The sequence below is a fragment of the Hippopotamus amphibius genome, chromosome 2 (assembly GCF_030028045.1).
Source record: "Hippopotamus amphibius kiboko isolate mHipAmp2 chromosome 2, mHipAmp2.hap2, whole genome shotgun sequence".
Lineage (NCBI taxonomy): Eukaryota > Metazoa > Chordata > Mammalia > Artiodactyla > Hippopotamidae > Hippopotamus > Hippopotamus amphibius.
Genome location: NC_080187.1, coordinates 127933650 through 127959495, shown reverse-complemented (window position 1 = coordinate 127959495; position 25846 = coordinate 127933650). Strand labels below are relative to the sequence as shown.

At 42.0% G+C, this 25846-nt stretch overlaps 1 protein-coding gene across 11 annotated transcripts in view; it reads left to right on the top strand.

Annotated features, from left to right (window-relative positions):
• The window catches only part of WNK2 (WNK lysine deficient protein kinase 2), a 132253-nt gene extending 116137 nt beyond the window's left edge, over positions 1-16116 (top strand). For 5 of the 11 annotated variants that reach the window (XM_057720440.1, XM_057720441.1, XM_057720436.1 and 2 more), the window contains 2 exons: positions 12913-13024; positions 13452-14867. In XM_057720440.1, the coding sequence (XP_057576423.1) occupies positions 12913-13024; positions 13452-13522 (183 nt within the window). In that variant the 3' untranslated portion in view covers positions 13523-14867. Of the gene's footprint in view, positions 1-12912; positions 13351-13451; positions 14869-15918 lie in introns of those variants that run through there. The other 6 variants (XM_057720437.1, XM_057720433.1, XM_057720435.1 and 3 more) reach the window with 4 other exon arrangements.
• The last annotated feature ends 9730 nt before the right edge of the window (positions 16117-25846 follow it).

Genomic DNA, 25846 nt, shown 5'->3' with positions numbered 1-25846 from the left:
ATGATTTCTTTCCTTCCACTAACTTTGGGTTTTGTTCTTTTTTCTGTAGTTGCTTTAGGTGTAAGTTTAGGTTGTTTATATGAGATTTTTCTTATTTCTTGAGGTAAGCTTGTATCACTATAAACTTCCCTCTTATAACTGATTTTGGTGTGTCCTATAAGGTTTCAGATCATCATGTTTTTGTTTTCATTTGGCTCTAGGTATTTTTTGATTTCCCTTTTTCTTTCTTCAGTGATCCATTGGTTGTTTAGTAACATATTGTTTAGCCTCCAGGTGTTTGTCTTTTTTTGCCGTTTTTTTCCTTGCAGTTTAATTCTAATATCATAGCATTGTGGTCGGAAAAGATACTTGAAATGATTCCAGTTTTCTAAAATTTACCAAGGCTTGCTTTGTGGCCCAGCATGTGATTTATCCTGGAGAAAGTTCCATGTGCACTTGAGAAGAATGTGTATTCTGCTGTTTTTTGGATGGAATGTTCTATAAATGTCAATTAAGTCTATTTGGTCTAATGTGTCATTTAAGGCCTACATTTCCTTATTTTCTGTCTGGATCATCTGTCCATTGATGAAAGTGGGGTGTTAAAGTCCCCCACTATTATTGTGTTACTGTCCATTTCTTCTTTTATGGATGTTAGCATGTACTTTATATACTGAGGTGCTCCTATGTTAGGTGCATATATATATTTATAATTGTTATATCTTCTTCTTGGATTAATCCCTTGATCATTGTGTACTGTCCTTCTTTGTTGTTTCTAACAGCCTTTATTTTAAAGTCTATTTGGTCTGATATGAGTACTACTCCAGCTTTCTTTTGATTTACATTTGCATGGAATATCTTTTTCCATCCCATCACTTTCAGTCTGTATGTGTCTCTGTATCTGAAGTGGGTCTCTTGTAGGCAGCATATATATAGGTCTTGTTTTTGTATCCATTCAGCCAGTCTGTGTCTTCTGGTTGGAGCATTTAATCTGTTTACATTTAAGGTAATTATTGATATGTATGTTCTTATTTGTCATTTTGTTAATTGTTTTGGATTTGTTTCTGTAGGTCTTTTTTCTTCCTTTCTTCCTTAGTTCTCTTCTCTTGTGATTTGATGGTTCTGTTTAGTGTTTTATTTGGATTCTTTTTTCTTACATGTTTGTATATCTATTATACATTTTTGGTTTGCAATCACCATAAGGTTTTGATATGGCAGTGTGTATATACACACACACACACACACACATATATATGATTGATATATATATATCTACACACACACACACATACATGATTGTTTTCAGCTGCTGAGCTCTTAATTTCAAATGTATTTCAAATATCCTGCATTTGTACTCTCTTCCTCTCACACTTATTCATTTAGATATCATATTTGTATGTGGATGATTTCCTGCCTTTACTGTATGTTTGCCTTTCCTGGTGAGCTTTCCCATTTTGTAATTTTCTTGTTTCCAGTTGTGGCCTTTTCTTTTCCACCTAGAGAATTTCCTTTAGCATTTGTTGTGAAACTAGTTCGGTGGTGCTTAATTCTTTTAGATTTTGCTTGTCTGAAATGCTTTTGATTTCTCCATTGAATCTGAATGAGAGCCTTGCTGGGTAGAGTATTCTTGGTTTTAGGTTTTTACCCTTTTATCACTTTAAATGTATCATGCCACTCCCTTTGGCCTGCAGAGTTTCTGCTGAAAAATCAGCTGCTAACCATAAGGGAATTCCCTTGTACATTATTTGTTGCTTTTCCTTTGTTGCTTTTAATATTTTCTCTTTGTCTTTAATTTTCATCAATTTGATTATTGTATCTTGACATATTCCTCCTTTGATTAATCCTGCCTGGGACTCTCTTCATTTCCTGCACTTGAGTGAGTGTTTTCTTTCTCATATTAGGGAAGTTTTTAGCTATTATCTCTTCAGATATTTTCTCAGTCCCTTCCTCTCTCTCTCCTCCTTCTGGGACCCCTATAATGCGAATGTTGGTGTGTTTAATTTTGTCTCAGAAGTCTCTTAAACTATCTTCTTTTCACTGTTTTTTCTTTATTCTGTTCTGCAGCAGTGATTTCCCACTTTCTGTCTTCCAGCTCACTTATTTGTTCTTCTGCATCATTTATTTTTCTATTGATTCCTTCTGGTGTATTTTTTCAATTATTGTATTCTTCAGCTCTGTTTGGTTGTTCTTTATATTTCCTAATTCTTTATTAAAAGTTTCTTGTATCTTCTCACACTGTGCATCTATTCTTTTTCTGAGATCTTGGATCATCTTTACTATCATTATGCAGAATTCTTTCTCTGGTAAATTGCCTATCTCTACTTCACTTAGTTGTCCTTTGGGATTTTATCTTACTCGTTTGTCTGGAACAAATTTCTGTATTTGCAGACTAAGTTCCACAGGCTGCCTGATTGTACTATTCTTGCTTCTGGTGTCTGCCCCCTAGTGGGTGAGGCTGGTATAGACACTTGTGCAGGCTTCCTGGTGGGAAGGACTGGTGCCTGCCTGCTGGTGGGTGGAGCTGGGTCTTGGCCTTCTGGTGGGCAGGGCCATGTCAAGGGGTGTGTCTAGAGGTGGCTGTGGGCTCAGAAAGTCTTTAGGCAGCATATCTGCTGATGGATAGGACTGTTATTTGGCCTGAGGCACCCCTGTACTGGAGCCTACAGGCTGTTGGTTGGGGCCAGGTCTTGGTGCTGATGACCCAAACAAGATGTCTGCCTCCTTGAGAGTTCACGTAGCTGCACACTCCCCCACATCTCCACCACCAGTGTCCATGTCCCCAGGGAGAGCCACAGCCACAACCCCCTCTCCTGGAGACCCTCCAAGACCAGCAGGTACATCTGGCCCAGGCTCCTATGAAGTCACAGCCTTTGCCCTGAATCCCAGTAAATGTGAGACCTTGTGTCCAACTCCTGCAATCAAGCCCTGCTGGCCTTCAAAGCCAAGTACCTTTGGGGCTCCTGCCTCTGATGTCAGACCACCAGGCTGGCGAATCTAATTGCCTCTCCCTCCAGCTTCCCATTGGTAACCACTAATTTGTTTCCTATATGTCTGTGAATCTGTATCTGTTTTGTTATATTCATTTATTTTATTTTTTAGATTCCACATATAACTGATCATATACAGTGTCTTTCTTTCTTTGTCTGATTTATTTCACTACACATAATACCATCCAGTTCCATCCATGTTAAAGCAAATGGCAGAATTTCATTCTTTTTTTTTTTAATGGCTGAGTAATATTCCATTATATATGTAAACCACATTTTCTTTATCCATTCGTCTGTCACTTAGGTGGTTTCCGTATCTTGGCTATTGTACATAATGCTGCTATGAACATTGAACTGCATATATCTTTTCAAATTAGTGTTTTCATTTAACATGGATATATACCCAAGAGTGGAATTGCTGGATCATATGGTGGTTCTATTTTCAGTTTTTTGAAGAACCTCCATAATGTTTTCCATAGTGGCTGCACCAGTTTGCATTCCCATCAACAGTGTACTAGGGTAACCTTTTCTCCACATCCTTGCCAACATTTGTTATTGGTGGTGTTTTTGATGATAGCTATTCTGACAGGGTGAGGTGATACCTCATTGTGGTTTTGATTTACATTTCTCTGACTACCAATGTTGAGAAACTTTTCATGTGCCTGTTGGCCATCTGTATGTCTTCTTTGTTAAATATCTGTTCAAATCTTCTGCCTATTTTCTAATTGGGTTTTTTTTTTTGATATTGAGTTATATGAGCTATTTATGTATTTTGGATATTAACCCCTTATCAGTCATATCATTTGCAGATATTTGCTTGCTTTCAATAGGTTGTCTTTTCTTTTTGTCAAAGGTTTCTTTAGCTGTGCAAAGGCTTTTAAATTTAATTAGGTGCCGTTTGTTTCTTTTTGCTTTTGTTTCCTTTGCCTTAGGAGACAGAGCCAAAAAAAATATTCCTGTGATTTATGTTAAAGAGTGTTCTGCCTGTGTTTTCCTCGAGGAGTTTTATGGGTTTCAGCCTTATTTGTCATTAACTCAGAATTTGTTTTTTTTTATGATGTTAGAGAATGTTCTAAATTTATTCTTTTACAACTAGCTGTCCAGTTTTCCCAGCACCACTTACTGAAGAGACTGCCTTTTCCCCATTGTGTATCCTTGCCTCCTTTGTTGTAGATTAATTGACCATGAGTTTATGGGTTTATTTTGGGTCTCTCCATTGTGTTCCATTGATCTATGTTTCTGTTTTTGTACCACTACCATCCTGTTTTGATTACTGTACCTTTGTAGTATAGTGTGCAGTTGGGGAGTGTGATACCTCCAGCTTTGTTCTTTTTTCTCAAGATTGGTTTGGTAATTAGGGGTCTTTTTGGTTCCATATAAATTTTAGGGTTAACTGTTCTAATTTTGTGAAAAATGTGGGTAATTTAATAGGGATTGAATTAAATCTGTAGATTGCTTTGGGTAGTATGGCCCATTTTAACACTATTAATTCTTCCAGTCCAGGAACGTGAAATATCTATTTGTATCATTTTAAATATCCTTCATCAGTGTTTTATACTCTTCAGATTATACATCTTTCACCTCCTTGGTTAAGTTTATTCCTAGGTATTTTATTCTGTTTCATGCAATTTTAAGTGGGATTGTTTTTATTGCTTTCTCTTTCTGATAGTTGATTATTAGTGTTTAGAAAAGCAATAAATTTCTATATGTCCATCTTGTATCCTGCAACTTTACTGAATTCATTTATTAGTTCTCATAGTTTTTTGGTGGGACTTTAGAATTTTCTATATAAAATATCATGTCATCTGCAAATAGTGACATTTTTACTTCCTTTCCAATTTGGTTGCCTTTTACTTCTTTTTCTTGTGTGATTGCTATGGCTAGGACTTCCAATACTATGTTAAATGGGAGTGACGAGAGTGAGCATCCTTGTCTTGTTCCTGATTTTAGAGGAAAAGCTTTGGCTTTTTACTATTGAGTATGATGTTAGCTGTGGGTTTGTCATAAATTGTCTTTATTATGTTGAAATATATTTCCTCTATACCAACTTTGATGCAAGTCTTTATCATGAATGGAAGTTGAATTTTGTCAAATGCTTTTTCTGTGTCTGTTGAAATGATCATGTGATTTTTATCCTTCCTTTTGTTAATGTGGTGTATCCATTGACTTGTGGATATTGAACTATTCTTGCATCCGCAGAATAAATTCCACTTGATCATGATGTATGATCATTTTTATATATTGTTATATTCAGTTTGCTAATATCTTTTGAGGATTTTTGCATCCATATTCATCAGAGATATTGACCAGTAATATGCTTTTTTTTGGTAATGTCTTTTTCTAGATTTGATATCAGGGTAATGGTGGCCTTGTAGAATGAATTTGGGAATGTTCCTTCTTCTTTTATTGGAATAGTTTGTGATGCGAGGTATTAGCTCTTCTTTTATATTTGGTAGAATTTTCCTGTGAAGCCATCTGTTCCTGGACTATTGTTTACTGGGAGTTTTTTGAACAGTAATTCAATTTTACTACTAGTCTGTTCAGTTTGTACAGTTCTTTCTGATTCAGTCTTTGAAGATTTTGTGTTTCTAGGATTTTTATCCATTTCTTCTAGGTTGTTCACTTTGTTGGCATATAACTGAAATATTCTCTTATGATTTTTTATATTTCACTGATATTGATTGTAATCTTCTCTTTCCTATCTTATTTCAGTTATCTCTCTTTTTTTCTTTTTTAAATATTTTATTTACTTATTTATTTTTATTTTTGGCTGTGTTGGGTCTTCCTTGCTGTGAATGGGCTTTCTCTAGTTGCAGCGAGCAAGGGTTACTCTTCATTGTGGCATGCAAGCTTCTTATTACAGTGGCTTCTCACTGTGGAGCATGGGCTCTAGATGTGCAGGCTCAGTAGTTGTGGCACATGGGCTTAGTTGCTCTGTGGCATGTGGGATCTTCCTGGCCCTGAGATCGAACCCATGTCCCCTGCATTGGCAGGTGGATTCTTAACCACTGCACCACCAGGGAAGTCCTCTCTTTTTTTTCTTAATGAGCCTAGCTAAAAGCTTATCAATTTTGTTTATGTTTTGTAAAAAAATTAGCTCCTAGTTTCATTGATCTTTTCTAATTTTTTTGTCTCTATTTTATTCATTTCCTCTCTGATCTTTATTATTTCTTTACTTGTGTTGACATGGGCTTTGTTCTTTTTCTAATTCATTTAAATGGAAGATAGGTTGTTTTCTCGAGATTTTCCTTGTATGCTCAGGTATGCATGTATTATTTTATTTTTCCCTCTTATATCTGCTTTTGCTGCATCCCATATGTTGTGCAAAGTTGTGTTTTTGTTTTTGTCTCAATTTTTTCTGATTTCCTCTTTGATTTCTTCATTGACCCGTTGTTCCTTTTATTAACATGTCATTTAGGCTCCATGTGTTTGTGTTTTTCCAATTTTTCTTCCAGTAATTTGTTTCTAGTTTCATACTGTTGTGGTTGAAAAAAAAAGCTTGATGTAATTTCAGTTTTCTTATATTTATTGAGACTTGTATTTTGGCCTAGCATGTGATCTATCTTGGAGAATGTTCCATGTGCACTTGAAAAGAATGTGTATTCTGCTGTTTTTGGATGGAATGTCCCATACATATCTATTAAGTCCAACTAGTCTAATGTGTCATTTAAGACCACTATTTCCTTATTGATTTTCTGTCTGTATATCTGTCCATTGACGTAAATGGGGTGTTGTAGTCTCCTACTATTATTGTCAATTTCTTCTTTTTATGTCTGTCAATATTTGCTTTCCATATTTAGTAGCACCTATATGAAGTGCATATATATTCATGAATGTTATATTCTCTTCTTGTATTGATCACCATATCATTATATAATACCCTTCTTTGTCTTTTTTTATAGACTTTCTTTTAAAGTCTAATTTGTAAGATATGAGTATTGCTACCAGCTCTCTTGTCATTTTCATTTCCATGTTATATCTCCTTCCATCCCTTCACTGTGTGTCTTTAACTCTAGAGTCTCTTGCACATAGATGGGTCTTGTTTATCCAGTCATCCACTGTGTGTCTTTTGATTGGAACATTTAGTCCATTGACATTTAAAGTGATTATATATAGGTATATGTACTTAATTGCCATTTTGTTACTTGTTTTCTGGTTGTTTTTGTCATTCTCTACTCTTTTCTTCTTCTTTTAGTTTCTTCCCTTGTGGTTTGATGATTTTCTTTAGTGGTATGCTTGTGTTACTTTCTCCCTGTTTATTGTGTATTTATTGTAGGATTTTGAATTGTGGTTACCTTAGGGTTCATATATGTTGACATATATATCTATTTGTTTTAAAATGGTAGTCATTTAAATTCAAATACATTCTAAGGGATCTACATTTTTTTACTCCCCTCCCCTACATTTTGTGTATTTGATGTCATATTTTACATCTTCATGTTTATCCCTTAACTGTTTATTGTAGTTATAGTTTATTTTCCAATTTTTGTCTTTTAATCTTTGTGCTAGCTTAAGTGATTGATTCACAGCCTTTACTGTATATTTGCCTTTACTTGTGAGGTTTTTCCTTTCCTGTAAATTTTTACATCTTGTCATAGCCTTTTTTTTTTTTTTTCCACTTGGAGAAGACCATTTAAGACTTCTTTTAGGGTTGGTTTCAGTATTGATGAACTTTTTTAGTTTTTCCTTATCTGAGAAGTTCTTTGTCTCTCTTTTAATTCTGAACATTAATCTTGCTTGGTAGAGTATCCAAGGTTGTAGATTTTTCCCTTTCAGCACTTTAAATATGTCATGCCATTCCCTTCTGGCCTGCAGAGTTTCTGCAGAAAAATCAGCTGATAGACTGATTTTTGGGTGTTCCTTTGTACGTGACTCTGTTTTTCTCTTGCTGCCTTTAAATGCTCTCTTTGTTTTTAACTTTTACCATTTTTAATTATAGTACATTTTGGTGTGTGTCTCTTTCAGTTCATCTTGTTTGGGATACTCTATGCTTACTGTACCTGGATATATGTTTCCTTCTAAAGGTTCAGGAAGTTTTCAGCCATAATTTCATCAAATACATTTTTGACCCTCTTTCTCTCTCTTCTCCTTCTGGAACCCCTTTAATGTGAATGTTAAGCATGCCTGAAGTTGTCTTAGAGGTCCCTTAAACTGTTCTCATATCTTTAAAATTTGTTTCTCTTTTTACTGTTCTGATTGGGTGTTTTCCATTATTCTATCTTCCAGATCACTTATGTGTTCTTCTCTATTACGTAGTCTTCTGTTAATTCCTTCTAGTGTGCTTTTCATTTTAGTTATTGCATTCTTCAGTTCTGTTTTTTTAATTGTCTAGTTCCTTGTTAAAATTCTCACTGTGCTCATCTATTCTTTTCCGTAGTTCAGCTAGCATTCTTATTACTAATGCTTTGAACTCTTTATCTGGTAAATTTTCTCTTTCATTAGTTGTTTTCTCAGGTTTTTTTCTTTGTTCTTTCATTTTAAAGACATTCCTTTGTTTTCTCCTTTCACTTAACATTTCCTGTCTCTGTGAGTTTAGGTGAAACAGTTACCTATCTCAGTCTTGAAGGGTTGTACTTGTGTGGGAGCATGTCTATGCATTCTGCGTGTGCCCAGTAGTTTTGGTGTGAGAGCTGGATCTGAAGTGAGCATGAGTTATGTCTTCCCCCAGGGTGTGCTGTCTGGTATCTACCTTGGTGCATGGTGGGACTTGGGATGGAGGGGCTAGAGCCAGAGCCACATGTGAGCTGGAGCTTCTTCTATGCTGAGTGGTCATCACTACTACAGCAGGGGTGGGGTCTTGTCCCAAGGTGCTGGAGCAGGGGTGGGATCCAGGCTGGCTCTTTTCCCTCTAAGTGTGTGCTCTTCTCTCTCCCAGCAATTGCACTTTTGCCCTGGGGGATACAGTGCCAAAGCAGAAGGGCTACAAAGGGGACCTGGTGTGGGTCAGGGTGCACACTGGGACAGTCCCAGAATGCTGGTCAGCTATAGAGAGCTCCTGATCCACTGTCTCTGTGAGTGCCAGCAAAGGCCTCCCTTGCCCCATTTATACCCAGTGTTGGGTGTGGGCCAGCTCAGCCCCCAACTGCACACTCTCCTCAGCAGTGGCAGCTTTCAACCTAGTGGGAAGCTCTCCAGAGGTAGAGGGGCTGGGCGCATACTAGGTGGTTTCATGAAACCATCTGGAATTCTGGGGCGGTTTTAATCTCCATCCTATACCTCATTCCGGGAGTAAGCAAGCTTGTGTCACAAGCCGGGACTAGGTTTCTTACAGCTCTCCTCAGAGTCCTGTTGGTTTTCAAACCAGTTAACAGGACTCGTCTCCTTCAGGAACCACTGTAATATGAATGTCAGAACTTTGGACCCCAGGGCTGAGGTAACCAGTATGTGGTTTGAACCACTCATTCCCCAGGGAGGATCTCCTAGTGGTGATACCCCCTCCTCTTCTATGGGCCCATGTCCTGAGCCAATAGCTCTCTTCCCTTCCTACCTGACTCGTGTGGATCTTTCTTTTACAGCTTTTGTTTTACAAGACTATTTCTGTCCATTTCCAATTTGTTTTTAGAGAGAATTGCTCCACATTATGGATGTATTTTTGATGTGTTTGTGGGGGGAAGTGAACTCAGCATCTTCCTATCTATTCTGCCATCTTGATCTCCTCTCCTCCATCCTTTTACTTTCAACCTCTTTGTGTGTTTGTATCTTAAGTGAGTGTTTTGTGGATAGCATATAGATCAACTATGCTTTTTTATCCACTCTGTCAGTTTCTATTAATTGGAGAGTTCTGTCCATTTACATTTAAAGTAATGGACAATAAAGGACTTCAGCTGGTTTAACTATTTTTTTTTGGTATGTCTTACAGGTTTTTATCCTCCCCTGCCCCCTTTTTTTACCTTTATGTATATATTTTTGTTATTTTCTTATTGGTTACCTTAGGGATTACAATTAAAGTCTTAACCTTATAACAACCTAGTTTGAATAATACCAACTTTGTTTCAATAGCGTAGGAATACTCTGCTCCTGTATTTTTCCATCCCTCCTCATTTGTGTTGTTTTTGCACAAGTTGCATCTTTATGCATTGTGTGCCCATCCACATAGATTTATAATTATAATCTAATGCATTTGCCTTCTAAATTATATAGGGGAAAAAAGCAATTAAAATGAAAAGTACAATAGTATTGGCTTACGTATTTAGCTATGTAGTTACTTTCTTTACTTTGTCTCATGGCTTTGGGTTACTGTCTATTATCCTTTCATTTCAGCCTGAAACTAAAGTTTTTCCTTTAGCATTTCTTTCTTTATTTTTTAATTAATTTTTTTTCTTTTGGCTGCGTTGGGTCTTTGTTGCTGTGCATGGGCTTTCTCTAGTTGTGGCAAGTGGGGGCTACTCTTTGTTGTGGTGCATGGGCTTCTCAGTGCAGTGGCTTCTCTTGTTGCAGAGCATGGTCTCTAGGCACGTAGGCTTCAATAGTTGTGGCTCATGGGCTCTAGAGCACACGCTTAGTAGTTGTTGAGCACTGGCTTAGTTGTTCCACCTCACATGGGAACTTCCCAGACCAGGGCTTGAACCCACGTCCCCTGCATTGGCAGGCGGATTCTTATCCATTGCATCTGCAGGGAAGTCCCCCTTTAGCATTTCTTGTGGGGCAAATCTTGTAGTAACAACATGCCTTAGTTTTTGTTTATCCAGAAGTGTTAATTACTTCTTCATCTTGAAGGATCATTTTGCTGAATGTAGAATCTTGGTTGACAGTCTTTTCTTTCTGTACTTTGAGTACTTTTTCCTGTCCTTCTCTTTCTCTTCTCCTTGATACGCTCTTTATATTTTCCTTCATTCTTTTTTTTTTCTTTCTGTTTCTCAGACTTGATAATTTCAGTTATATGGTCTCCAGTTTGCTGATTCCTTATTCTGCCTGCCCAAATGTGCTTTTGAGCTTCTCTACTGGAATTTTAGTTTTAGTTATTGTACTTTTTAGTTCTAATATTTCAGCTCTAATGTTTGGTTCCAGTTATAGCTTCTCTCACTTTCTTGCTATTCTCATATTGTTCACTCATCATTTTCCTGGTTTCCTTTTTCTCTTTGAACATATTAAAACAGTTGATTTAAATTGTTTATTTTGTAAGTGCAGTGTCTAGACTCCTTCAGGGACGGTTTCTGCTAATGAATTTTCCCTTTGCATGGATCGTACTTCTCATTTTCTGTGTAAAGATTTGTGATTTCTTGTTGAAAACTGGACATCTGAATATTATAGGTGATAACTCTGGAAAACAGATTCTCCCTTTCCCCAGCATTTGCTGGTTTTATTTACTGAAGGCTTAGCTAGTGGTCATTTTTTTTTTCAAATTATATTCCATTATAGGTTTTTAAAAGATAGGTGTGATTCCCTGTGTTATACAATAAATCCTATTGCTTATTTACTTTATGTATAGTTTGTATCTGTTAATACTTCTAATTTGTCCCTCCCCAAGAATTTCTTGATTTTTCTAGGTCTTTTATAGTTCCATCTGCATTTTAGAGACGGCCTGTATATTTCCACAAAACAGCCTTATGGGATTTTGATTCCAATTGTATTGAGTCTGTTGAGCATCTGGGTAAGACTTGATACCTTAACAGTACCGAGTCTTTCTATAAACATTGCATTTCTTCGTTTATGTCTTTAATTTTCTCTCAGCAAAGTTTCGTACTTGTCAGTGTAAAGGTGTTAGGCGTCTTTCATTAAATTTACCCTGAGATAGTCGATATTTTGGAATGTGGTTGTAAATTTTATTGCTTTAAGATTTCCTCTTACAGTTATATGTTGGTAATATATAGGAATATGGTCGTTTTCTGTACCTTGTATCCTGCAATCTTGCTAAATTGCTTCTTAGTTCTAGAAATTGGTTTGTCTGCTCTTTTTTGGGTTTTCTCCATACACAATCTTATCATCTGCAAATAAGGATGGTTTTACTTTTTCTTTTGCAGTCTTGGCCCTTATTCCTTTTCTTTTATTGGCTGGAACAGTCCACACAGCGTTAGCTAAGGGGCAGGGGGAACCTTGGGCAAAGTACATTTGGCATTTCACCATTGGCACAGGGTTGGCTCTGGGTTCTGCAGAGGCCCTTCCAATGGAGGAGGCACCTCTGGCTTCAGCAGCTGTGCTTTCCATGAAGCAGTGTGGAACTCCTCAGACACCCTCCCTGCATCTGTGGGGAGCATCACGTGGAATTCTCCCTTGGAGTGTAACTTTGCTGAGATGCAGCGATTTCTAGTGGGACAACATCATTGTATTCCTGGGGGAAACCTCACTTGCTTCTGATCTTTTAACCTTTTTATAGCTGCTTTTTTAACCTTTTTAACCGTTTTTATAGTTGCTTGGTTAGATCTGCCAACATTTTGTCTAGAGGGTTTGAAGGCTGTTGTTCCATAACCTCTTTCCTTGCAGTAGCCTCATCAGGTCTCTGCATCACAGCCATGCCAGTCTCACCAACTGTCACAGCTCATTTTCCAGTCCTTTTGCTGCTTCCCCTCTGGGGCTGCACCTGAGGTGCAGAGAGCAGAGGGGCTGCCCTGCCTCCTCCTGCTCTCTGGGCACACAGCCCTGCATGGCTCCCAGCTATTCTGGTCCTCCCATAAAGGCACTGACCAGGCAAGCAGGAGGCCCTTGGGTTGGGGTGTGTGATCCCCTCACTGCGACTTCAGGGGTCAGGTCCTGCGGGGTCTGCTTTGAAGCCCACTCTGGCCTGTGGACAGTCAGGGCATGTGGCCCAGAGGTGGGCAGGCTGGAGAATTGTGTAATGAGAGAGGTACAGTGGCTGCCTCCCAGCCCCACACTTTCACTCTGGTGTCAGCCATTAAAAGGTGCCCCATGGCAAGTCCTGAGACCACCCTCTCCTGAGGATGGAGAAACTGCGGGGGCCCTCAAGGCCACTCAGGGAGGCTAGCTGATTGAAGCCATGTTTCTTGTCTCGTAGATGAACACGTCTCGAACAGCAGTGGGGACGCCATGTCTGGCCCTGGCGCCCAGCCCTCTACCCACCGCGGTCATTCCTGGAGCTGCCTCAGCCCAGCCTGTGCCCGTGCCAGGTACTGCCCTCTCCTGCCTTCCAGCCCCGCCCTATGCACTGCCTTTGGGCCAGTATGGAAGCCTGATCCCAGCTCCAGTGTCCTGGGGGCCCTGGGCAGCCCAGGAAGGCAGCCGGAGCCTCGACAGGGGGCCAGGCTTGGGTGCAACAGGTGCACCCGCACTCCCCGTGTTCTTGCGACCGCCTATGGTCAGCATGCCCGGCCCCAGGCTGCGGATCACGTAGCTCCTCTGTGTCACCACTTGCCAGGTGGAACACACGGAACGGAACAGCCTGGAGGAGCTGGGCTGTGGTTTGGCCTCCGAGTCCTTCCCCGCCTGCCCGTGGGTGCCCAGCCAGGGGGCTGGCCTGGGGGTGCCCAGCCAGGGGGCTGGCCTGGGGGTGGCAGTCCTCACTTCCTTTACTGCTCAGACCTTGTTCCCTCTTAGGTTCCCGTGGTCTACACTTGCTGTCTTTGCACTCACTTCCTGTACTTGAATCGATGGTTAGAACATTGTAATCACCCTGCAGAAGTACAGTGCCTTGAATTCCAGCTTTTCCATTTCCTGATGGAAAGAGATGTTTTAAAAAATGGTGTATCAGAAAAGGTGTATTTCACTTACAGTTGGCTTGTGCATTGATATCACTATTTCCCATTGTAAGTTGCAGAGATATGAATGGTTTACAAATCTGAAGCTAAAGTCTGATCTTTACTTTTCTGTTGTACATGCTTTAAAAAAAAAAATTGAACGGGTGACCTGGAATATTGAAGAGTTGCAAATGGTAGAGGAGCTCTGCTTTGTACTCATAAGACGAAGTCTCTCCAGCTGTATGGTCATGGATAGCAAGCAGGTGGACACACTCCCTCAACTGCAGTGCTCTGGGCACTGCCAGCAGACTGCCCAGGGATGCGTGGTCATTGGGGCAGCACATTGCTAATGGTAGTTGGTCTCTTAGCCAGGAATGTTAGCATCTGTGTTTGGCTGTATGGTACCTGCTGTAAAGTGCAAGGTAAGCAGACGCGCCCTCATGACCCAAATCCCGCAGGGCTGCTGTGAGTGTGGGGGAGGTAAAGGTGTCTGTCTGGTGCGGGAGCACAGGCGGGCCGCCTGCTCTGCAGAGGCAGCGTGGCCCCTTCTGCTCAGGGGGCCACCCACCCTCTTACTGGCCTGCCTTCCTTTTCTGTCATTTGCACTAAGGCCTGTGGTCACCTGGGTCTAGTTTTGCCATGTGTGCACAGGCTGCTCTGCCCACCTCTGGCCTCCAGACTGTTCTCCAAGGCCGCCCTGCTGGGGGTGGGAGGGTTCCTCTCCTGGAAATTTCAGTGATCTCATCCCAGACAGGCACCAGACAGCCCAGGGTGGGAGCTGAAGGCCCCACTCCTCACTGACCAAGATGTTTCCCATTTCCCACTGAGAGGCAGCTGGTAGGGCTGCCCAGCTGTGTGTTGTATAGTTCTGCTATACTTTGGGACTTCACTAGGACTGGCTGAATTATTTTGGTTTAAATATATTATTCCATCAATTCAGTTAGAATTGAATATTCTAGGTGATTATGCAGACTCTTCTGCCAGGGCATGATGCTATAGTAAGAGATTTCTGTTCTCTGTAATGTGCCCCTTGGTCCTTGGGTTGAGAATCACGTGCGCCTGGTTCCTGAGGGTGGTGGAGGCTGCCCTCTTCCCACTCCCCCTGCTATACCGGACATGTGGTGGTTTGGAGTCCTGGCCTTGTACATGAATGGTCAGTGGCACAGACTCCCCAAGACATTGTATACTTGAAGGAGAAAAATAAACATTTTTGCTTGAAAACAGTGTGGAACAACATCTTTTTCTTATCTCCTGTCCCCGTAAAAGCTGAACAGCCAGTCTCATAGGGAGCATGGGGTGGGTGGCCCTAGCAGGCAGCCCTGCTGTGTCCCTCTCAGTTCCACGCCTGCTGTCAACACCTTGCCCAGAAGGCCAGGCTGCCATGAGGGGCCTGGGGGCTGAGTGGCAGGTGTTGTCTTCCTGGCAGGAGCCTGGGGTGATTGACAGCTGAGCCAGCCTGGCTCAGAGGACGAGAGTGGGGTGTTGGGCTGGGGCCCCCATGTCAGCTATGTGGCTTCCAGCCTCAGTTGGCCTGTTCACTCAGCTTTTAATCTCTAAATGTGAACTGCGTTTAGATGTGCGGTGGGCTGTGCCCCATGGAGGGCGTGGGTCTCGTGGCCAACTAAACGGTGTCTCGGACCCTGTCCGTGTTGGCTGCGTCACAGAAAGCCAGTTTTGTGAGACCCACTCTGCACAGAGCTGGTTGGGGGGCTGGCCAGCTGCCCTGGGGTCACCTGAGGGGCTCTGCTGTCCTGCAGGTGCAGGGCCTTGCTGCAGGTTTGGGGAGGGCCCCCTGTGGGACTCAGCACGTTCTCCTGGCTCGTCAGCCCTGATGGCCTTACGCTCAGCAGCCCGGGCCCCTGCGTGCGTTCTGCATGCACTCAAGCTGGGGGTCGTGGTGCCTCCTGCCCTGCCCAGCTGGGGTGGCAGCCCTGGTCTGGTCATCCTGTGTTTCCACCGAGATGCAGTCAGACTTTGCGCCCCTAGCCACCTGCAGTGCTCCGCCTCGGCGCTGGCTCTGAGCAGAGGCCAGGGCAACTCCGGGGTGCTGCTCGGCTTGCTGTGCCCAAGGAGCCCCAGGTACCTCGCTCCCCAGAGCAGCAGGCAGGCATGCACTGGGAGGCCCTGCCTGGTCTGGGCGGTTGCTCAGTGTGGAAGGTGGCCAGAGGACAGAGGCAGCCTGGGATCTGTCTGCAGAGGGCCTGGGTCATGGTCCAGTGGCCCAGCCCTCCAAGAAGTGTGACCACTCTGGTGTCTCCATTACGACTTCCAGGGCCTCGTGTGACCGCGGCAGGCCTGTAATGAGCTGTGGCGGTTTTGTTTTCTAGATTCTGAAAGTGAGAAGCCCGACTGAGCCCAGGCAGGCCGACCCAGACCCAGACGCCAGGCCCCGTGTCATCTCACGCAGAGAAGGCGAGCCCACGCCTCGTGTCCGGTTCATGATGTTTTGTAACCACTTTCTAAGCATTTTTTATTCACAATTGGAAACACAAATGTAAGCAAGAATAAAACATATTTTGGGGGAAGCAGGACTTTGGTTTTTCAACCTCTCCTTTCGGGTGGTCCCCAGACAGGCAGGCAACCTGAGATGGTGGTACATGAATGAGGGTGTTGGAGAAACTCCTGGGACCACGCAGCAGGACGGGTCTGGAGGTAAGTACCCTTAGCTGAGGGGTTCTGCGTGTGGAGATGGACACTTTCTATGGGGCTTTATGGTACCCTGGGAAGCTCAGGGTCCCTGTGTCCAGATAGCAGCTGGGATGGGTCAGCCACGTGATGAGGTCCCACCTCTTGGAGAAGCAGCTGAGGCTGCAGATCTCATGCGGCCTGGCCCCAGTTTCCTAGCATCCTCCTCCTTCATTCCCAGGGCAGGCTCTATTCTATGCAGAGCCCCGGAGACATCAGACCTTGGAGGCTGAGCAGTCGTGCCCGCCTCTGGTGGCTTGGTTCTTTGCGCACACAGCTGCATTCGCTATGCTGCCCTGCAGGCTTCCTTCGTCCGTGTTGCCTGAAGGCTCATCATCAGTGCCCCAGGCACAGGACAGGCCTCCACAGTGGCTTGAAATGGCCCTTCCTCCAGAATCCACGTGCACCACTGGGAGTCGCCAGCCGCCGGTCTCAGACCCCTGGCTTCGGTGGGTGGCAGGATAGGACACTGGCCCTCACAGGGCTGCACCGTCATGATGGTCGGGTGTCCGAAGCACAGCGTGAAAGATGGGAAGCCTGCTAGTGGCCTCACAGGGTAACATGCGGTAGTAAAGTTGCAGCCTGGCCAGCAGGAATGGGGGCTTACCCTGTGGCCTGGGGTTTGGGGTAGAATTCAGAGGGTCCACTCATTGCGATGAGAAAATTGTATCTTCGTTTGCATTCATCTCTGACTGCAATTTAGTTTTTGCTGCAGTGAGGAATGTGGTGTCGGAGCAGCAGCACCTGGGGTATGTCACCCCTGGAGTCCACCGATGCTGTGTATGACATCGCAGTTCTCGCAGGCGTCCCCAGACGTCGTTTATGGTCCTTACACAAAATGCCAGCCCCCGAGACTCTGCTTCTGTCCAACTGGCTGATGAAAGCGTAGCAGCTCGGGCTTCCTGCTCCCCATAGCGTCCCAGAGGGTGTGCAGGTGAGGTTTGGGGGCGCGCTTGGGGGCTGCCCACCTCACCCCGGCCAGCTCTTGGTGCTGCTGCCCAGGCCATGTGGGCATGCCCGATGTGTGCTCTCTTCTGCGATAAAGTAGAGCAGCCAAATATTCTGCCAGACGTTAACAACATCGTGTGTTTTCATTGTGTTCATTTTGTCACTGTCTGTTTGTGGCTCCTGTTTTCAATTGATGGCAATAATGCACAGTTTACCTTTTCAGACAGCAAATTTATTTAAATCATTCCTTTTAAGCACGTAAGAATACAGGTGCTCATGGCGAAAATTCGAAGTAAATTAGTAGTAACTGAAGATAAAAGTAGCATGTGAGGAGATGGCTGAAGTTTGGAAACCCAGCAGGGGCTCACAGGTAGTCATAACAGCCCTTGGATGCGAACACCTAAGAGAGCCCAAGCTTCTGAGTAGGCAGCAGTCAGATTCCTTTACTAGGGGGTGTGTTTCTAGTGGGGCAAGGGGGAGAGGTTGGGATGAAGCACCTGGACAGATTGAATACCTGTTCACACCACAGCATCACTGAGCACTTCCCTACTTCCCCCAGCACATCTTTGGAGCAGGAGCTAGTGGGTAACTTACCTCCCGGGACCTCAAGTACAGAGTCTGCCTCACCCCAACTCTGGGAGCAGCCAGGTCCTCCCTGCAAATGGGGATGGCTCTCTGGCAGCAACTCAATTGCTGTATTGAGGCAGAGGGACAGGCCAGTGATGTTGGTCAAGCTGCCACCCCAGGGAGGATCCTGCATATTGGTCTCCTGGGGCCCTGCACGCCCAGCCTCATCCACTGCTCAGAAATGCCCAGCGGCTCTCCAGAGCCCCCAGGAAAACCTGAATCCCCCATGTTGAAGTCCAAAGCTCTCGGTGGTTGGCCACACCTGCCAGTCGTGCCCCTCAACTTCAGACTTGGCTGTTGGGACATGATTTGCCCACCCCAACTCTGCCCCTGGCTGCTCACAGTCCTGCAACATCCTTGGAATCCCCCCTCCACTGAGCTGTGTCACATGCTGGCAGGAACACCTCACCAGACCCCATAGCAGGTTTTGGGTGTGTGTCTCATGTGTCACACTTGGTTTTAAGCCTCCTGAGGGCAGAACTTAAGGGCATCTTCTGAATCCCACACCTTCCAGAAGAGTTGTCAATGAACACAGCTGCTGCACCATGGCAAGAAATAAAACTCTCCCTTTGAGTAGAAGTCTGCAGTAGCTGGTTGCTACTTAGAGGATTTCTGGGGTGGAAAAGACCCACCCTGTGCCTGGTTCCACCCTCACAGTAGCTTCCAGGCCTCCCAGGACAGGGACAGCAGCATCGTCCAGGTGTGTCCTGAGTTCCTCCCTCAGGGCCTTGGTGGTGAGCTGCAGGCTCTGCTTTTCGTTCTCATTCTGTCCCAGAGGGCTCTCCATAGCCCACTCTCCGGTGTCTGCTGTGGTACAGATGAGCCTCCACTCAGGTTGAACAGCTTCAAATCTGAAATGTGCCCTTTTTTTAAAGGGCTGGTTGATTCTCCGTGACCCAGGAAAACTTGGAGAAACAAAAGTAAGTGTCCCCAAGGGTTCTAAGTGACAGGTTATGCTATTCTAGCACTGTATTTCCAAGTCATAAACAATTTCATACTCTAGCCTGGGAGCCCAGCCTTGATATTATATCCTTTCTTTGGGAAATAAAACCCATGGTGTCTTGGGCTGCAATAGCAGATTACCACAGACTGGATGGCTTAACAAATATTTATTGCTCACAGTTCTGGAGGCTGAAAGTCCAAGACCAAGGTGCTGGCAAGTAGGTTTCATCCTGAGGCCTCTTCTCTTGGTGTATAGGCACTGTCATCTCAGCGTGTGCCCACATGATCTCGTCTTTGTGTGCATGTGGAGAGAGAGCAAATGAGCTCCATTTTCTCTTCCTCTTCTTATAAGGACACGAATCCTATCATACCAGGGCCCCACCCTTATGACTTTATTTAATCTTAATTACCTCCATAAAGGCCCTTTCTCCAGATATAGTCACACTGGAGGTTAGAGCTTCAACATGAACTTTGGAGGGGGGACACAAACACCCAGTCCATAACACGTGGCTTACTAAATAATGTTAGTATGCCATCTGTTTGTAAGATGGAAACTACCTATACTTGTCTCTATTTGCACACACTTACTTTATTTTTTTAATAAATTTATTAATTTATTCATTTGTTGGATGAGTTGGGTCTTCGTTGCAGTGCATGGGCTTCTCACTGCAGTGGCTTCTCTTGTTGTGGAGCATGGGCTCTAGGCACGCATGCTTCAGTAGTTGTGGAACATGGGCTCAATAGTTGCGGCACGTGGGCTCTAGAGTGCATTCTCAGTAGTCGTGCGCACACATTTTAAAACTAAAATGAATACCAAATGTATATACAGGGAGAGAAAGAAGGAGGGAGGGGAGGTCAAGACACATTTGTGGCAGAAAACTGAAAGGAATCACCCACTGCACCTTTTGCTGGGTACCCATGAACTCATGGGGAGACAGGGAACCCCTCCCCAACCCTAAAACACCAGCATCATGGTCTGGAGGGACAATGTCCAGTGGTGAATAACACCAGGCCAGTTGCACAAGGCTGGTCAGTGCACCCAAGCTGAGGGCCACAGGGCTCTTGGTTTAGAACTCAAATGGACAGAACTGCAGAAAAGAGGAAAAGGGTAACAAAGGACAGATGAGATAAATAAAAATCAAATTATAAGATGATAAACGTAACCCTAACTATATCAATAGCCACATTTTGTAATGGTATGTAAATGGTCTGGTCACTTTGAGTAAAAGAAATTGTCACATTGAATTTAAAAAAAGACCCAATTTTATGTTGTGTACAATAAACATACTTTACATATTAAAACAAATAAGTTTGGGTAAAAGGATGGACCAAGATATACCATCCTAACATCAATCAAAAGGAAGCTAGAGTGACTATTAATATCAAATAACGCAGATTCCAGAGCAAGGCTTATTATGAGGGTAAAGATATCATTTCATAATGAAAACAGGTCAACTCACCAAGAAAGCATACAATTCTAAATGTTTCTACTGCTAATAACAACCTCAAAATGCAGAGGAAAACAGATAAAACTGCAAAGGGAAATAGACAAATTCACAATCACAGTCAGGTATTTGAATAAATGACAGAACAAATAGAAAGCCATTGTAATAGAGTCTGACTTCATTTTTGATGTCTGAGTGCTGACAGCTTTTAAGCCTCACCCTCCCTCTTCTCCTCTCCATATCTGGGTATGCTGATAAGAAGCCCTAGTGCTCCATCCCTTGGCATCATGGAGAATTCATGTTATAAGTGGAAGCCCTCATCTTGACCCTACACCCTAACCACCATAAAACCCCAAGTCAGTCTCCCTTCCCTGCCAGTCTCCTTTCCCCGCTCACTCAATCTGTTTTGGATCTTAAAGCCTCCTTATGTGAGTAATAAACCTTTTTATCCTCTCTCAGTGTGTGTGTGTGTGTGCGCGCGTGCGTGCGTGCGTGCGTGCACACACATATGTGTGCAACAGTCTTAATATCCAAACCAAATTTTGGGTGGAGGTCCCTCCTGTTTCTGTGAACTGAACACAACAATCACTAAGAATGTATAAGACTTGAACACCACTCTCAACGAGCTTGGCTTAACACTTCCAAAATTCCACCTGCAGCAGAGCACACGTTCTTTTATGTGTATGTGGTCCCTGTACCAAGATAAGCCAGATTCTGGGCCATTAAAATGAGTGACAATAAATTTTAAAGGATTCAAGTCATACAGACAACGTTCTCTGACAACAATGGAATTACATTAAAAGTCAAGAACAGATCTCTGGAAAACACCCGAATATTTGGAAATGAGGTAACACACTTCTCAATAACCCATGGATTAAAAAGGAAATCAAATGACAAATTAGGAAACAAACTGAATAAAAATGAAAATGAACTTCCCTGGTGGTGCAGTGGTTAAGAATTCCCCTGCCAATGTGGTGGACACAGGTTCGATCCCTGGTCTGGGAAGATCCCACATGCCACAGAGCAAATAAGCCTGTGTGCCACAACTACTGAGCCTACCCTCTAGGGCCCATGAGCTCAACTACTGAGCCCACGCACCACAACTATTGAGCCTGCACACCACAACTACTGAAGCCCACATGCCATAGAGCCCATGTGCCACAACTACTGAAGCCCATGTGTTCTAGGGCCCACATGCTACAACTACTGAGCCTGCATGCTGCAGCTACCAAAGCCCGCACTCCTAGAGCTCATGCTCCACAACAAGAGAAGCCATTGCCCTGAGAAGCCCGTGCACCACAATGAAGAGTAGCCCCCATTCACCACAACTAGAGAAAGCCCACATGCAGCAATGAAGACCCAATGCAGCCAAAAACAAACAAAAACCAAACACAAAACCAAAAACACATGTCAAAATTGGTGATTGCTGAAACAACACTTAGGAGGAAATTGATAGCACTAAGCCTATATTAGAAAAGAAGATCAAATTAATGACTTCATCTTCCACCTTAAGAAACTAACAGAGGAAGAAATTAAATCCAAAATAAGCATAAGAAATTGAATAATAAATATCAGTAAAAGAGAAAACAGGGAAACAATAGAGAATATTAAAGTAACCAAAAGCTAATACACAAAAAACTCAATAAAATTGAAAAACCCACACAGAAATCTCTTGCATTCCTATATACCAACAATGAAAGATCAGAAAGAGAGATTAAGGAAATAATCCCATTCACCATTGCAACAAAAAGAATAAAATACCTAGGAATAAACCTACCTAAGGAGACAAAAGACCTGGACTCAGAAAACTATAAGATACTGAAGAAAGAAATCATAGATGATATAAACAGATGGAGAGGTACCATGTTCTTGGATTGGAAGAATCAACATTGTGAAAATGACTATACTACCCAAAGCAACATACAGCTTAAATTCAATCCTTATCAAACTACCAATGGCAGTTTTCACAGAATTAGAAAGAAAAATTTTACAATTTGTATGGAAACACAAAAGACTACGAATAGCCAAAGCAATCCTGAGAAAGAAAAAACAGAGCTGGAGGAATCAGGCTCCCTGACTTCAGACTATACTACAAATCTACAGTCATCAAAGCAGTATGGTACTGGCACATGAACAGAAATACAGATCAATGGAACAGGATAGAAAGCCCAGAGATAAACCCACACACGGTCACCTAATCTACAACAAAGGAGGCAAGAATATACAATGGAGAAAAGACTGTCTCTTCAATAACTGGTGCTGGGGAAACTGGACAGCTACGTGTAAAAGAATGAAATTAGAACACAACCTAGCACCATACACAAAAATAAAATCAAAATGGATTAAAGACCTAAATATAAGGCCGGATACTATAAAACTTTTAGAGGAAAACATAGGGAGAACACTCTCTGATGTAAATTGCAACAATATCTTTTTTGACCCACCTTCTAGAGTAATGAAAATAAAAACAAAAATAAACAAATGGGACCCAATTAAACTTAAAAGCTTTTGCACAGCAAAGGAAGCCATAAACAATATGAAAAGACAACCCATAGAATGGGAGAAAATATTTGCAAACAAAGCAACCAACAAGGGATCAATCTCCAAAATATACAAACAACTCATGCAGTTCAATATAAAAAAAAAAAAACCCAATCAAAAGATGGGCAGATCTAAATAGACATTTCTCCAAAGAAAACATGCAGATGGTTTAAAAACACATGAAAAATGCTCAACATCACTAATTATCAGAGAAATGCAAATCAAAGCCACAATGAGGTACCACCTCACACTGTTCAGAATGGCCATCATCAAAAAGTCTATGAACAATAAATGCTGGAGAGGGCATGGAGAAAAGGGAACCTTCCTACACTGTCAGTGGGAATGCAAACTGGTACAGCCACTGTGGAGAACGGTATGAAGATTCCTGAAAAAATTCAAAACAGAGCTACCATATGATCCAGGAATCCCACTCCTGGGCATATATCCAGAGAAAACCATAATCTAAAAAGATACATGCACCCAAATGTTCACTGCAGCACTATTCACAATAGCCAGGACCTGTAAGCTACCTAAATGTCCGCCAAAAGAAGAATGGATAAAGATGTGATACATATATACAATGGAATAGTACTAAGTCATAAAAATGAAGGAAATAATGCCATTTGCAGCAACATGGATGGACCTACAGATTATCATACTGAGTGAAGTCGGACAGAGAAAGACAAATATCATGATACTGCTTATATGTGGAATCTAAAAAAAAGGTACAAATGAACTTATCTACAAAACAAAGAGTTACAGATATAGGAAATAAACATTTACTGGGAAGTAAGGGGGATAGGGATAAATTGGAAGATTGGGATTGATGCATACACACTACTACATATAAAATAGATAACTATTAAGGACCTACTGTATAGCACAAGGACCTCTACTCAATACTCTGTAATGTCCTATATGGGAAAAGAATCTAAAAAAGAGTGGATATGTTTATTTGTATAACAGATTCACTTTGCTGTACACCTGAAACTAACACAACATTGTAAACCAATTATATCCCAATAAACATTAAAAAAAAAACTGAAAAACTACTCGCTAGACTGAAAAAAGAAGACACAATTACCAATATCACAATGAGAGAGGTGACATCAAGAATGGTTGTTTCCATGGATATTAAAAGGACTTAAAGGACTCTTACAAACATCTTTATGCCAATAAATTTGATAACTTAGATGAAATGGACAAATTACTTGAAAGACACAAACCACCAAAGCTTACTTAAGAAGAAATAGACAAGCTGAGTTGCCCTGTATCTATGAAAAAAGTTTATTTTGTAGTTAAAAACTTTCTCACAAAAACAAAACTCCAGCTGCAGATGACTTCACTGGTGAATTCCTCTAGATAGTTAAGGGAGAAATAATGCCAATTCTACACAAACTGTTCCAGATTATTCTGCTGCCCCCATTCTATGCCCAAGACATTACAAAGACATAAACCTCCCCCTACAAAACCTAGAGACAAATATCCCTCATGAACAAAAATACAAAAATTCTAAACAAAATATTAGCAAATGGAACACAGTAATATGTGAAAAGGATAATACTTTTTTGACTAAGTAGGATTTGTCCCATGAATTCTTGGATGGTTCAACTTTCAACAATTAATATAACATTAACAGTTATGATAATACCAAAAACTATTAAATACTTAGGAATAATTCTGACAAAAGATGTGAAAGACTTAAGTAACCTATATTAAAATGAGAGAAGTTAAAGAAGACTCTAATAAATGGATAGATCTGGGTTGAAAGACCCAATGTTGTTAAAATGTCAATTCTCCTCCAAATTGATCTACAGATTCAATGCAATTCCAACCAAACCCCCAGGAGGACTTTTTGGGGGTAGATATGAAAAACTGATTCTAAAATTCATGTGGGAACACAAAGGACCTAGGACAGCCAAAGCAACGTTGAAAAAGAAGAAAGTTGTAGGGCTAACACTACCTGATTTCAAAACATATTATGAAGCAACAGTGACGAACATTGTGTGCTAATGGCGTAAAGATAGAATAATAAATGAATGAAACAAAAATAAGGAGTTCAGAAACAGACCTCATATATATGAACACCTGGTTTACAACAAAAGCACAAAGGCAAATCCATGAAGAAAGGGTGATCTTTTCAGCAAACGGTGCTGGAACAGCTGGATATCCATGTGTAAAAAAATAAACCATTCATCCATGTTCACCATATACAAAAATCAAATTTAAATGTATCATAGTCCCAAATATAAAACATAAAAGTGTAAGGCTTTGGGGAAAAATTAGAAAAATCTTTATGGCCTTGAGCCATGCAAAGATTTATTATATATAATGCCAGAAGCACAATACATTTTTTAAAATGGATGAATTGGAATTCATTAAAATTAAAACTTCTGTTCAAAAAGCACTCTTAAGAGAATAAGAAGACAGGCCCTAAACTGATACCTGATAAAGAACTTGTATTCAGACATAAAGAATTCTAAAAATGTGATAATAAAAACATAAATTTTTTAAAAAATGAGCAAAGGATTTAAAGAGATATGTCACCAAAGAAAAGTTACAGATGGCAAACAAGCACTTGAAAAGACTCTCAATATCATTAGCCATCACAAAAATATAGGTGAAAACCTCAGTGAGATGCCACTACACACTCAGTGAAATGGTTAAAACACCACGCCAAGCGCTAGTGAGGATGTGGAGGAACTGGAACTCTCACACTGCTGGTGGGAATGCAAAATGGTGCAAGTGCTTTGGGAAATATTTTGGCAGCTTCTTACAGAGTTAAGTGCATATTTACCCTAGGACTCAGCCGTTCCACTCTTGGGTGTTCACCTAAGAGGAATAGAAGCAGTCCTCACAGACTTACCGACAAATGTTCGCACCAGCTTTCTCTAGACTAGCCAAGAACTGGAACACCCAACTGTCCCTCTGCAGCCTGGTATGTAGACACGTGTGCTTCATCTTTACATTTGATACTCAGCAACAGGGAGGAACCATCAGCAAGGAGGATAAATCTCAAGTTATGCTGAGTGAAGAAGCTCAACCAAAGAGGAGACCATGGTGTGAT